The following is a 14,689-nucleotide window of genomic DNA, read 5'->3' on the forward strand; positions in this document are numbered from 1 at the left end:
CACGTCACCCACCCGACTTCCAAGGAGCTTTGAGATGAGATAACAGACTAGAACCTGGCTCCTTTCAGTTCTTTCCGGCTCTGTTACTCCCTACCTTATTTGGTTGAGTGAACAAGCTAATATTGGACTTTTTTTGACTGGCTTTGGAATCGACTGCAGAAGGAGGTCATTCGGCCCATCATGTCTGCACTGACTCTGACAGATCACCACCATGGCTAATCCTCCGAACTGATACCTCTTGGGGCACTAAGGGGCAATTTAACATGGCCAATCTATCTAACCCACACATCTTTGAACTGTGGGAGGAAACCGGAGCACTCTAGGAAACCCACGCAGACACGGGGAGAATGTGCAAACTCCACACAGACAGTGACCCGAGGCTGGAATTGAACCTGGGTCCCTGGCGTTGTGAAGCAACAGTGCTAACCATTGTGCTACCGTTTCTGAAGTTATAAGATCTCCTAATGGCTGATGGTCATTCCCTATTAACCAATGTACTATATAAGTAGTATTTGGTTGGTGGGCACGCTTATACAAGGACTCTGGGCCGACTAATATTGCATGACCATTAGTGACTAATCACCTCAGGCACACCACTAATTAAAATTTTCTGTTACAGATCCGGGAATATGACTGGATACATCCTGAGACAAAAAGACTGAAGTTTAATGTATTGATAACGACATATGAAATTCTGCTGAAAGATAAGGTAATAAACTCCAGTAATTGGGAATTTGATGGCCTTGCGATGAAACTGGGCAGGTAACCAAGGGACATAAATCCAGAGGGAGCGATAGCAAAGAATATTTTCACTTGAAAGAATTGTGATGCTATGGAATGCTTTACCACAAAGGTCTGTTGAGATCCAATTGGTCTTGAGGTTTTTGATTTGATTTGATTTACTATTGTCACATGTATTAGCATACAGTGAAAAGTATTGTTTCTTGCGCGCTATGCAGACAAAGCATACCATTCATAGAGAAAGAAACGAGAGAGTGCAGAATGTAGTGTTACAGTCATAGCTAGGGTGTAGAGAAAGATCAACTTAATGCGAGGTAAGTCTATTCAAACATCTGACAGCAGCCGGGAAGAAGCTGTTCTTGAGTCGGTTGGTACGTGACCTCAGACTTTTGTATCTCTTTCCCGATGGAAGAAGGTGGAAGAGAGAATGTCCGGGGTGCGTGGTGTCCTTAATTATGCTGGCTGCTTTGCTGAGGCAGCGGGAAGTGTAGACAGAGTCAATGGATGGGAGGCTGGTTTGCGTGATGTTTCAGCAAGATTTAGATAAATGTTGGAAGAAGAAAATAATCAAAGGACATGGGGGACAAAACAAAGTACTGAGGTTAGAATAGAAAGCTGCTCTACCATAAGGCCAATTGGCTGAATGGCTTCTATTTGTGCTGCAAATTCCGTCATCAGTTACTGAGATTGTCTTTCCTTCCTGTCAGAATGTTTTGGGGAGCATAAACTGGGCTTTCCTGGGAGTGGACGAAGCTCATCGATTGAAGAATGATGACTCCCTCTTGTACCGGACTCTGATTGACTTCAGGTCCAACCATCGGCTACTGATAACTGGGACTCCGCTGCAGAACTCGCTGAAAGAGCTCTGGTCGCTCCTGCACTTCATCATGCCTGAAAAGTAAGCCAAATCTCTGGAGCAGAAACAAATATAGTCTTAAATTAAGGTTTACAACCTTTAATCTAAGACTATATTGTCTAAAAGCGTGCTCACCAACCAAATACTAGTTAGTACATTAGTTAAAAGGGAATGACCTTCCCTATTGGCCTCCCTTTGCAAACACCTGCCACCCCGTCCCATCCCCTTTAGAATCATAGAAATCATAGAAACCCTACAGTACAGAAAGAGGCCATTCGGCCCATCGAGTCTGCACCGACCACAAACCCACCCAGGCCCTACCCCCATATCCCTACATATTTACCCACTAATCCCTCTAACCTACACATCTCAGGACACTAAGGGCATTTTTTTTTAGCATGGCCAATCAACCTAACCCGCACATCTTTGGACTGTGGGAGGAAACTGGAGCACCCGGAGGAAACCCACGCAGACACGAGGAGAATGTGCAAACTCCACACAGACAGTTACCCAAACCGGGAATCGAACCCAGGTCCCTGGAGCTGTGAAGCAGCAGTGCTAACCACTGTGCTACCATGCCGCCCATGTTAGTCTAGCCGCATTGATAGACAGAACTGTTCCAAAGCTACAGGCTGCCTGTCATCACCTGATGCATGTAATCTCTTTCCTGTATGCACTGATTCAGCGAATAGGATGAGGCTTTTTTAATGAGCACACTCAAGTCATGTCTTCGTATTTGCTTTCAAACTGATGTTATTTTTTATTCATTGTGCAATATGGGCGTCACTGGCTGGCCAGCATTTATTGCCCATCCCTAGTTACAAACCGAGGGCAGTTGAGAGTCAACCACATTGCTGTGGCTCTGGAGTCACATATAGGCCAGACCAGGTAAGGACAGCAGATTTCCTTCCCTAAAGGACATGAGTGAACCAGATGGGTTTTTCTGACAATCGACGATGGTTTCATGGTCATCAGTAGATTCTTAATTCTAGATATTTTTTATTGAATTCAAATTCCACCATCTGCCGTGGTGGGATTCGAATCCAGGTCCCCAGAATATTAGCTGAGTTTCTGGGTTAACAATCTAGCGATAATACCACTAGGCCATCACCTCTCCTCGATGAGTCAATGTGGTTGACTCTTGAAATGGCCCAGCAAACCACTCAGTTCAAGGACAATGAGGAATGGCCAATAAATACGACGTCCACATCTCCTGAACGAATAAAAGGAAGTCAGAAGTGTGAGGCAAGGTGGATTTCTTACCCCTTTATCCAGATGCAATGTGATGTGATAATGTTTGCAAGACATAAGCACAATAAATGATGAGTATCCCATGGATTCAAATTACACTCTAGAACCCTTCATTGTGCATTGTCTGGGAGATATTTGTAGGGTTACAGAAAGAACATTGGGAGTCTGTCACAGAGCTGGCACAGACAGGATGAGGCCAGTGGCCGCCTCTTGGGATTCCATGATTCATTCAGCCCCCAGGACTTGCATCGCATAACGTGGGCCACCTCTCAGAAGTGTAGCGCTGAAGGAGTGCTGCCTGGCTGGCGGTGTTGTGTGTGGACATGTTGTTTCTTTCTGCTGCATTGAGACTTAACAGTTGACATCTGAATTTTTTATTCCCCTCCAGGTTTGATGCCTGGGAGGACTTTGAAGAGGAACACGGGAAAGGGAGAGAAAATGGTTTCCAAAGTCTCCACAGGGTGCTGGAACCCTTCCTGTTGCGCAGAGTAAAGAAAGATGTTGAAAAATCACTTCCTGCCAAAGTTGAACAGATTCTGAGGGTGGAAATGTCAGCCTCACAGAAGCAGTATTATAAGTAAGAACCCAGCTGAGGTTGTGGGAATAGCTGGTGAGGAGATCACCAATTGGTGGAATCCAAGCTCTGACGATCATTTTGCAAAATGTATTTTGTCTTTTTTTTTTCATCCCTATACTCTTACCTGCTTTACCAATTTTGCAGTTTCCACATGCTGGTGGCGCAGTGGTTAGCACTGCTACCTCACAGCACCAGGGGCCCGGGTTCAATTCCAGCCTTGGGTGACTGTGTGGAGTTTGCACGTTCTCCCCGTATCTGCATGGCTTTCGTCTGGGTGCTCCGGTTTCCTCCCACAGTCCGAAAGACGTGCAGGTTAGGTTGATTGGCCATGGTAAATTGCCCCTTAGTCTACCAAGATGTGTAGGTTAGGGGGATTGGCAGGGTAAATACATGGGGTTACAGGAGTAGGGCTTGAGTAAGATGCTCTGTTGGGGAGTTGGTGCAGACTCAATTGGCTGAATGGCCTCCTGTATTGTAGGGATTCTGTTGCCCATCCTGCTGATTTCAGTGTAAACGCTTAAGTGCAAGAGGGCTATTTTACCCTGCAGGGCATCACAGGCAAGCCAGATCTTGATTTATTCTTTATCCATATCCAATAGTGGAATAGCTCCTCCTTCCCTGAAACTTGACATTGAGGACAACTGCTGCTGCTGAGACCAGCTAAATTGGCAGCGAGGTGACTGTGCAGGAATTGGAAGGAAAAGCACTTAACTAGTGCGAGTACAAAATTCATAGCATTAAGTGAGCTGAGTGACCACACCAGGTAGGAGAAGGTATCCAGGAGGTGAGGAAGAGCCCATGACAGAATAATCATGCATGAACTCTGGATGGAATGCACTTGATACATTGGTTAGTTTTTTTCCTTGTAGCAGTGCTGGCTATGGTGAGGTTACAGTGTGTGGTAACGGGGAACCGGTGCTGCAGTTTAATCAGGGCTGAGTGTGGAGTACTCATGATCTCTCTCGATACAGATGGATATTGACACGAAATTACAAAGCGCTCACCAAGGGAACCAGGGGGTCTTCATCGAGCTTCCTCAACATTATGATGGAGCTGAAGAAATGCTGCAATCACTGTTACTTGGTCAAACAGTGCGAGGAGAATGAGAGCCTGACAAGCCAGGAAGTGTTGCAGGTGGGTGAAACCGTTTTGTTCAGATACCTTTGTCACCCGGGTACTGAATCGCACGTAATACCTTTTAAAGGTGTCTCAGAAAAGTGAGCCTAAGCACAGGGCAATGGTGCTTATTACGTTATCTTTGCATTTGCTCTCAGTGCTCCTGGTTATCACTCATCTTGGAAGTATCGTCAACCACAGCAAATGTCACATTTCTTTTATTGAGAAATTGTCCTTTCTACTCCTGTTTTCTGGCAGACCCAAATCGAAGGAAGGATATACTTGGCACAGAAGGAGTGCAACGGAGGTTTGCCAGATTCATCTTTGGGATAGCGTGATTGTTGTTACAAGGAGAGATTGAGGAGATTAGAGTCATAGAGTTTTACAGCACAACCAGAGGCCCTTCAGCCCATCGTGTTTGTGCCAGCCATCAAACACCAATACATTCTAATCCCATTTTCCAGTACTTGGTTCATATACCTTGTATGCTATGGATTGGGTCTACATTCCCTGGAGTTTCGAAGAACGAGGGGTGACCTCATTGAAACTTACAAAAATTCTTAAGACTGTGACAGGGTGGGTGTAGGGAGAGACATTTCCCCTGGCTGGTGAGTCTAGAACCACATCTCAGGATAAGGGGCAGGCCATTTCAAACTGAGATAAGGAGGAATTTCTTCACTCAGCATAGTGAATCTTTGGAATTCCCTACACTAGGGGGCGCGGAAACGTGAACATGTTCAAGACAGAAGTGGATAGATTTCTGGAAACTTATGGCTTCGAAGGATATGGAGATAGTGACTGTGTGGAGTTTGCACGTTCTCTCCTGTATCTGCGTGGGTTTCTTCTGGTTGCTCCGGTTTCCTTCCAAAGTCCAAAGATGTGTGGGTCAGATTGATTGACCATGCTAAATTGTCCCTTAGTGTCGGTGGATTAGCAGGGTTAATACGTGGGGTTATGGGATAGGGCCTGGGTGGGATTGTTGTTGGAGCAGACTCGATGCCTCATCCTTCACTGTGGGGATTCTGAAAGTGCGGGAATGATGTTGAGGTTGAAGTTCAGCCATGATCTCATTGAATGGGCCAAGTGGCCTTCTCCTGTTACTATGTTCCTAGTCATGATGTGGAGATGCCGGCGTTGGACTGGGGTAAACACAGTAAGAGGTTTAACAACACCAGGTTAAAGTCCCAACAGGTTTATTTGGTAGCAAAAAATTGGTAGCTTGTGCGGCTTTTGCTACCAAATAAACCTGTTGGACTTTAACCTGGTGTTGTTAAACTTCTTACTATGTTCCTAGGACAGTTCTGCCTCTAATTCTCTCATTCATGAATATGACAGTCAAATGTCTGCCCTGGCTCAGTCAATAGCACTTGAGCTGAAAAAGATCCAAGTGCACACCACAATGCAGTACTGAGGGAGTGCTGCACTGTTGGAGGTGTCACCTTTGTTAAACATAGGCTCCCTGCCCCCTCAAGTTGGAAGTATTGACACTATTTCGAACAAGGGCGAGGGGGGTTACTCCCAGTGCACTTCTTAATCAACATAACAAAACAGGTTATCTGGTCATATACACATTGCTGTTTGTGGGAGTTTGCAATGTGCAAATTGGATACCACATTTCCTATATTACAACAGTGACTGCACTTCAAAAGTATTTAATTGTCTACAAAACGCTTTGGGACTAGCCTGAGATTGTGAAAGATGCCATATAAATACAGGTCTTTTCATTCCACATCCCTCAATGGTTTCTAATTATTATTCTCCTCCCCCTGTTTCCTCTTCCCTATGTAATCCCAAGGGACCTAGCCATGGTAAAATGGAACCATATTTTGCTGGCCTTGAGATGAAAGAATAAAAAAAGAGCAGTCTGGGTCCTATTAGGGGCAAAGAGGGTGATAGATGCTCAAAGGCACAGGCAAAGGTACTTCATGCACATTCTTCCCGTGTCTGCAATGGGTTTCCTCTGGGTGCTGCAGTTCCCTCCCACAGTCCAAAGATGTGCAGAACACATTACAGCATCATCTCCGCTACCTCATTCTTTCCCAGGTTTCTAGAACCAGGTGTTCACTCTTTAGAAATAAGGTGTTGCTCATTTAAGTTAGAGATCAGGAGGAGGTTGGTGAGTCTCTGGAACTCTCTTCCTCAAAGGGCAGTGGAAGCAGAGTCTTTGAATATCTTCAAGGCAGAGCTAGATAGATTCTTCATTAACAATGGGGTGAGAGATTATCGGGATAGGCAGGAATGGGGTTGAGGTTACAATCAGACCAGCTTCGATCTTAAACTGCAGAGCAGGCTCAAGGGGCTGAGTGGCCTACTCATCCTAATTCATATGATTCAGTGCTCTGAAACTCCAGCTCTCTAATTCTGCTCATTCTCCTCCAATCCACAGACTTTTAGAAGCCAGGTTTGGTCTTGTTAGACTGCAAATTCCTGGTTTATGTGATTTTTTTTTAACCTTTGAATGTTAGCCTACTTGCTTCTCAACAAAAAAAAATCAGAAGTATTCAATATGCGATGGTTGTATTAAACTGCAATAGGATACTGTCATGACTGGATAACTTCAAATGGATTTAGTCAGAGATTATCTTGATGGCTATTGTAACGCAAGGTAATACGACAAGGAAGCTTTAAATCACAACGGTGATTTATGAATCAACAGCGCAAAACAAATACACATAAGCTCAACACTTGTCCCTCTGGCTTGCAATGAGTGTTTCTCCTCCCCAGACCAGGAGTCTACCACTCCATAGGTCAAACTTCACGCGCTCTGCTCCGATATGTACCAGGCAGGTCATAAGACCCACAAACACCCTCCCTTAAAGGGACCACGCTGTCACAATGGTCGTTTGATTTTTTTAATAAATATCAATAAAATAGATATTAGATAGAGTGGATAGTCAGAGTCTTTTTTCCAGGGTCGAAGGGTTAATTACTCGGGCACATAGGTTGAGAGGGAGGAAGTTTAGAAGAAATGTAAGGTGCACGTTTTTCACACACGGGTGGTGAATGCCTGGAATGTGCTGCCGGAGGAGGTGGTGGAAGCAGATTCTATAACGATGTTCAAGAGGCATCTGGCTCGATAACATGAATAGGCAGGGAATAGAATGGGGTGGACCACGTAAAGGCAAGAAAATATTAGATTAGAGTAGTATCTGTGTTGGCACAGACTTGGTGGGCCGAAGGGCCTGTTCCCGTGCAGTACTGTTATTTGTTCTATTTCATTTACAGCAACTAAGGGTTATGGCACCAAGGCCGGCGGGTGGGGCGGAGGGGCCGGCAGGTGGGGCAGAGGGGCCGGCGGGTGGAATTAAGAGGTAGATCAACCATGATACAATTAAATGGCGGACCAGGCTCTTGTGGATCAGTGAGCTCTTGCTGTTTCTATCTAGTTGGGGGTGAAAACTTTCTCAATATACTTAAAAGTTCATAAACTTTGTCTTTGTAATAAAATATTTAAAGAAGGGTGACACTTGGTACCTGCACACTCTTCTTTCCCACCCCCGCTCTATTGAATGTGTGGTAGGAAATATATTGAAGTGATCAGTTTCTCAACACCTGGTTTATCTTCTCTGCTGCAGAATCTGATCAAGAGCAGTGGCAAGCTGATCCTGCTGGATAAACTGATGACCAGGCTTCGCGAGAGGGGAAACCGAGTGCTTATCTTCTCTCAGATGGTCCGAATGTTGGATATTCTTGCTGAGTACCTGACCATTAAACACTACCCATTCCAGGTGAGCTTGGCAGAGGATTAAGGAAGGTTAACAAGATATTGAGTCATTTTAAGAGTTTGACAAGACTATTTAGAATTGTGTTACTTCTGGGAAATAGAACTTTTCCAGATTTAATTTTCCAATTTGCAATTAACTTGTGAGTGTTCGCTTTGCTTGTCAAGGTGAGAGATCTTGTTGAAGGGGAATGGAATGTTTGGCATGGGATTTTATGGTCACACCGGCCGCGAGACTGGAAATTCCCACCCAAGGTCAACGGACCGTTTAATACTCTGTCAAATTGTCCGTCACACCCGAACGATTCCCCCAAATCCCAAAACCCAAGCAAAAGCCTCCTGCTGGCTTGTCAAATGTGTAAGTGGCACAAGATGCAACAGACCTTCTCTAAAAGAGGCTCTTTGGTCCATGGGTCAATACCAATCATGTCAGATATCTATCAAGAGTCAGATGCTCCCTCATCTCTGCCATGTTACTGTGCTTCTGGTCGACATCAGAAGATCGTTTTTGCAATTAGGGTATTTTTCCATTTGCCACACCAGCTATCCTGGGAGTTTAGAATTGAATAGGAAGGTAGAACTTGGACGTATACCCCTGGATGACTGGGAAGTGCTTTGCAGGCACTGATGTTCTTTTAAAGTGTAGTGACCATTGTCATGGAGGAAACAAGCAGCCACAGTGGCACACAGGAATCTCCCACCAATAGTGTTCTGTATGGTGTGGGGTCCCCACTTGGACATCAGCATTCTGTGACACTGTCATGCTTGCAGGTGTACCTTCAAAATTGCAGTTTCCTCTCTCTATACCTGCAGTTGTGTTCTCGGATAAAAGTTTGCTTTTCACCCTGACTTTCTGACAAGCAACAGGAGATCTCTGCTGGTGCCCTGGAGGGACTCCACTGATTATTATTAATTCAAGTCCAAAACACTCATTGATTAAATGCCATGTCCCAATTGCTGTCTTGCTTTCTCCACTTGAGCTAACCTCCCTTCCCCGTTAACGCGGGGCTGTCCTCTCTGCGAGTGATACCCCAGTTAGTGTGGGACCACCGGGAGGTGGACTCAAACTGCTGAAGCTCATTCTACCTTGGGACTATGGCGAAAAAGCCTTGCGTCTCGTCAGTCTGGACTGATTTGAACTTGGCAAAAGGTCCAAAGGTGAGCCGGCCCGCCACCTCGTTCCCTCTTTGATGACATTTGTGATTGCAGGTTTATGGTGAATACCAGTGGGCAACAAAACTATATTGGTGGCTAAATTTGGTTGATATCTATGTGACTGGTCCGGTAACCTGTCTGTGTGAGATTGCTCAATGACGCACACCCTTCAGTAGCTGATGACTAAGCACAGTCCCTTAAAGCAGGATTATTTTTGGACTAAGTAAGAGAATAAAAATAGATGAGAAATCTGCACTTCAGAGTTTAACCAAGCATACGGTTAAGATGTTTCTGTCTTATCCCATTGCAGCGTTTAGATGGATCTATAAAAGGGGAATTAAGAAAACAGGCTTTGGACCACTTCAACGCAGAAGGATCTGAGGTGAGAAAATGTTGATTTTAACGTCTGCTGATAACAGATCTACAACTCCTCCCTAAAAAAAAAAGTGACATCACTTAAAAGTTATGTAGTGAACCATTGGGTGTTCTGGGTTGTTTATAAACCCTCGTTTGCCCAGGGATTGTTCAGTAAACCATAGCTCATCCTAGAATTGTTAAGTAAACCCCTGCTCACACTGTAAGCCTACTCATTCCGGAATTGTTCTGTAATCCCGCTCTCTTTCTGAAATCGCACACTAAAGCTGTGCTTGCATTGTCCCAGGTTAGAGGCTCAATCCTTGCCCGAATCTTTCATTCCTGGCCCATCATCTTAAATTTCCCCCCTGCTTTAATCTTATCACTTATAACACACACGTACAAGACCAGATCTTAGGAATTTACGACGAGCGTCAGTCCCATTGCCCAGTCTAGCACTCGAGAGTTTATCTTGTCTTAAGTGGTTTTTCATAGCTACTCCTGATCAGTAAGTGTTATCCAGCAGGGACTTCACTGCATGGATTTGAGGAATGGGGTGGGTTGCCAGCAATATTTTTCAGTGATGTGTGCTTGTGCTTAGTTCTGTGTGGGTCTGGTTGACAGGAAGGTCAGTACACGCAGTTCTTGCTTTGAGTGTCGAATTCACAGGAAGGAAACTTGAGTCGGGGGGTGTTGGTTTACTGGTGGTCAGCCTGGCACAGCCTCACTTTGTAGGACGTGGCATTCGTGTTGGCTTCCTGCCCGATTTGCTGCTGCTTTCATTTGCTGTATTGCTTTTCCTTCTGAGAGGCTCTTAAACAAAAAAAAAAATCCGAGAATTATTTTATTTAAATTCTGACCTTGTCTCTTGGGGTGGCACAGTGGTTAGCACTGCTGCTTCACAGTGCCAGACCCAGGTTTAATTCTCAGCTTGGATCACTGTCTGTATGGAGTCTGCACATTCTCCCTGTGACTGCGTGGGTTTCCTCTGGGTGCTCCAGTTTCCTTTCACAGTCCAAACATGTGCAGATTAGGTGCATTGGCCATACTAAATTCTCCCTCAGTGTACCTCGCCAGAGTGTGGCGACTAGGGGATTTTCACAGTAACTTCATTACAGTGTTAATGTAAGCTTACTTGTGACTAATAAATACACTTTAAAAGCAATAATTCTGACTCTGTTGTTCCCTATCAAATTTCCTCACTTCCTTTTATGATCGAAGAAGCCCCCCCCCCCCCCCCCCCCCCGCACACGCGCACTCATCCTCCGTGTGTCACTGAGGCCATACAGACCAGAGGGCAGCTTGTCAACCCCTAATCTGATGTATTCTTTCCCAATTTGTGAATTCCTCACCTCCCCCTTGGGTGGCACAGTGGTCATCACTGCTGCTTCATGGCGCCCAGGGACCCTGGTTCAATTCCGGCCTTGGATGACAGTGTGGAGTTTGCATGTTCTCCCCGTGACTGTGAAAGTTTCCTCCCACACTCCAAAGATGTGCGGGTTAGGTTGGTTGAACGTGCTAAATTGTCCCTTAGTGTCAGGGGGATCAGCAAGGTAAATACGTGGGGGTTACAGGGATAGGGCCTGGATGGGATTGTTGCGGCGCAGTATGGGCTGAATGGCCCCCTGCTGCACTGTAGGAATTTTATGATTTCCTCAGTTTTGCCCATCTCCTGCAGGGTTTGTAACAAGACACCACTGATTCACACTTTATTCAGCTTCCACATCGCCTCTCCTGCTTTTCAGTCTAAGCAGTGCTCAGTACCGATGGGCCTTAATCTTTCCACCAGCTTCTCGATAGAAGGATGCTCCAGGCATGATGAGCCCTTGGACCTCTAGAATCATAGAATGTTACATCACGAAACGAGGCTATTCAGCCCACTGAACCTGTGTCGCTTTTGGAAAGGGTTGTCCAATTAGTTGTGTTTCCCATAGCCTTGCAAATTTTCCCATCTTCAAGTACTTATCCAGTTGGCTTTTGGAAATTGCTATTGAGCTGCGTTGCAGCACCCTTTCCGTCATGTATTTCAGTTCGTAACTGTTGCATTCCTTGGTGTTGGGCTGGCTTCCTGATTTGTTTTCCCTTTCTGTCTCCAGGACTTCTGCTTCCTCCTTTCTACAAGAGCGGGGGGCCTTGGGATTAACTTGGCCTCTGCTGACACTGTGATCATCTTCGACTCTGACTGGAATCCTCAGAACGACTTGCAGGCCCAGGCTCGAGCTCATAGGATAGGCCAGAAAAAGCAGGTCAGTGTGTCTGCTGGGCTTGGGGTGGGAAACGAGATTGGAGTGATGACCGCTTCCACTCTGCGTGGTTGGAGATGGAGCCATTTTTTCTTGAATCGTTTGGTTTACAAGCTTCTTGACCCAACTGTTTTTCTCCAGTTTTTTAAAGTAATGAAGAAAAGGAAAATGCCATGTATTTGCTTTGTCAAATTCAGAAAGTAGTCTTGAGATTAAAATTCCCATCTTTAATCATTGGGACCTGGGGAAAACACTCCGATCCTCAAGCATATCACTGCTCTGCCTGACCGGATTTGGGGGGAAAACAGAATCCCTACAGTGCATAAAGAGACCATTTGGCCCATTAACTCTGCACTGACAACAATCCTACCCATGCCCTACCCTTTTAACCTCTCATATTTGCCCTGCTAATCTCCCTGACACTAAGGGGCAATTAGCACGGCCAATCCACCTAACCTGCACATCTTTCATAGAGTCATAGAAACCCTACAGCCCATCGAGTCAGCACTGACAACAATCCCACCTCGGCCCTATCCCTGTAACTCCACATATTTTCCCTGCTAATCTCCCTGATACTAAGAGGCAATTTAGCATGGCCAATCCACCTAAACTGCAAATCCTTGGACTGTGGGAGGAAACCGAGGCACCTGGAGGAAACCCATGAGGCTGGAATTGAACCCAGTTCCCTGATACGGAGAGGCAGCAGTGCTAACCACTGTGCCACATGCCGCCCCTAGAGTAATATCTTTCTTCCTTATTTCTGCTCAGTGGGTTTTTACAAGGGGAGATATGGGTGTAAAATTGTCTTTTTTTTTTTGAATGAACAACACCAACAACAATCCCGCCCAGACCCTATCCCCGTAACCCCACAGGGGCAGCACAAGTGGCAAAGTGGTTAGCACTACTGCTTCACTGCACTGAGGACCCGGATTCGATTCCTGGCTTGGGTCACTTTGTGCGGAGTCTGCACGTTCTCCCCGTGTCTGCGTGGGTTTCCTCCAGGTGCTCCGGTTTCCTCCGACAGTCTGAAAGACGTGCAGGTTAGGTGCATTGGCCGTGCTAAATTCTCCTTCAGTGTACCCGAACAGGCTCCGGAGTGTGGCGACCAGGGGATTTTCACAGTAACTTCATTGCAGTGTTGATGTAAGCCGACTTGTGACACTAATAAATAAACTTTAAAACTTGAAACTTTATTTACCCTGCTAGTCACCCTGACACTCACTGGAACAAAACCAAACTACTCCCAATGCTGGGCATTTGAAAAATTGGAAAGAAAAGGCTGGAAATACTCCATGTCTGGCAGCATCTGCAGAGTTAACGCTTCAGGTTAAAGACCTTTCTTCGTAGCACTGAAACATGAACTCTAGCCAGAATTCTCCCATCTTGCCGCCACTGGAATTCTGGCCGGAGTGGGGGGGCGCGGACCATGTAACGGTCCGTTGAAGTCGGGCGGGAATCTCCGGTTTTCAGGCAAACATGACCAGAGAATCCCACCCTCTGTTTCTGATTCCAGAAGCTGTCAGACCTGCTGGTTATTTCCAGAATGTTCTGGCTTTAGTGCCAACGATTGCCGCCTAGGCTTGCACACAGACAATAGAGACTAAATTCATAACCTGATTCATGCAAGGGTCAGGTTTCTCTATTAAAAAAGGGCAAGGGAACGGAATTCATTTTGATATTAAGCTTTTGACGTTCACCTTTATTTGTTAAAACAGACAACATCAGCTCAAACACACCAGCGCGCGCACAACCTTCCTACACTGGACGGTGACTAAGAGCTGGATGTCTGGCTGTTTTTTCCCCAGAGGCTGCAGCTTTGACTCGTTTACACTGTTTCAATTTTGATATTTCAGGTGAATATTTACCGCCTGGTCACAAAGGGGACTGTGGAAGAGGACATAATTGAACGTGCCAAGAAAAAGATGGTCCTGGATCATCTTGTGATCCAAAGGATGGACACTACAGGGCGGACAGTGCTGGACAGCTCAGCTCGTCCATCGCAGTAAGCAACCTCAATGTTCTTCCCCCACCCCACCCCTTTCCGCCTTGCTTCCTCCCACGCACCATCTTCAGAAATTTGCTCCTCATCCTGTTCATGGATCCCCAGGTGCTGATGGCCTTCAGCCCAAGGGAGTTGCAGGTGGCAGGATGGTCAGAGAGACCATGAAGGTTCCAGGTTGGTTCCTTGCTTCTCTCAGTTGAGATCACAGTGGGGTCTTTTACAAGTGACTTCAACAAATTAAGTGTTGGGAAAGACTCAAGAAGGTCGTGTGGAGCTCTCTTCCCCAGAGAACGGTGGAGGCAGGGTTGCTGAATATTTCTAAGGTTGGTTAGATAGATTCTTAACTGACAAGGGAGTCAAAGGCTATGGGGTAGGAAGGAAAGTGGAGTTGAGGCCACAGTCAGATCAGCCACAATTTTATTAAATGGTGGAACAGGCTCAAGGGGCTGAATGGCCTGCTCCTCTTTGTAGTCCTGTATGTACATACTGATCTCTTGACTGAGATGCTGGAGAGATCCCAGCTTCTCCGTAACCATTGCCAGACAAGGAGCCACTGCTTTCAGGAAAATGCATGCGTTTCAAGTTCAAGATACCTCATAGTGACTGCCTATTAATGCAATGATGTGAAGATGCCGGCATTGGACTGGGGTGGGCACACTAAGGGGGGAATTTT

General features: G+C 45.9%; 1 protein-coding gene across 3 annotated transcripts in view; it reads left to right on the top strand.

Moving 5' to 3' along the window:
• Positions 1-14,689, top strand: part of chd2 (chromodomain helicase DNA binding protein 2) — a 113,449-nt gene that overhangs the window by 64,839 nt on the left and 33,921 nt on the right. For all 3 annotated transcript variants that reach the window (XR_013500765.1, XM_078241287.1, XM_078241286.1), the window contains 8 exons: positions 620-709; positions 1,449-1,639; positions 3,237-3,425; positions 4,397-4,559; positions 8,117-8,269; positions 9,728-9,799; positions 11,868-12,017; positions 13,868-14,016. Coding sequence is in view for 2 of the 3 variants with exons in the window: in XM_078241287.1 (XP_078097413.1) it covers positions 620-709; positions 1,449-1,639; positions 3,237-3,425; positions 4,397-4,559; positions 8,117-8,269; positions 9,728-9,799; positions 11,868-12,017; positions 13,868-14,016 (1,157 nt within the window). In the remaining variant the exon portion in view is untranslated. The remainder of the gene's footprint in view (positions 1-619; positions 710-1,448; positions 1,640-3,236; positions 3,426-4,396; positions 4,560-8,116; positions 8,270-9,727; positions 9,800-11,867; positions 12,018-13,867; positions 14,017-14,689) is intronic.

This window comes from Mustelus asterias, chromosome 24, assembly GCF_964213995.1.
Source record: "Mustelus asterias chromosome 24, sMusAst1.hap1.1, whole genome shotgun sequence".
In the NCBI taxonomy this organism is placed as follows: Eukaryota; Metazoa; Chordata; class Chondrichthyes; order Carcharhiniformes; family Triakidae; genus Mustelus; species Mustelus asterias.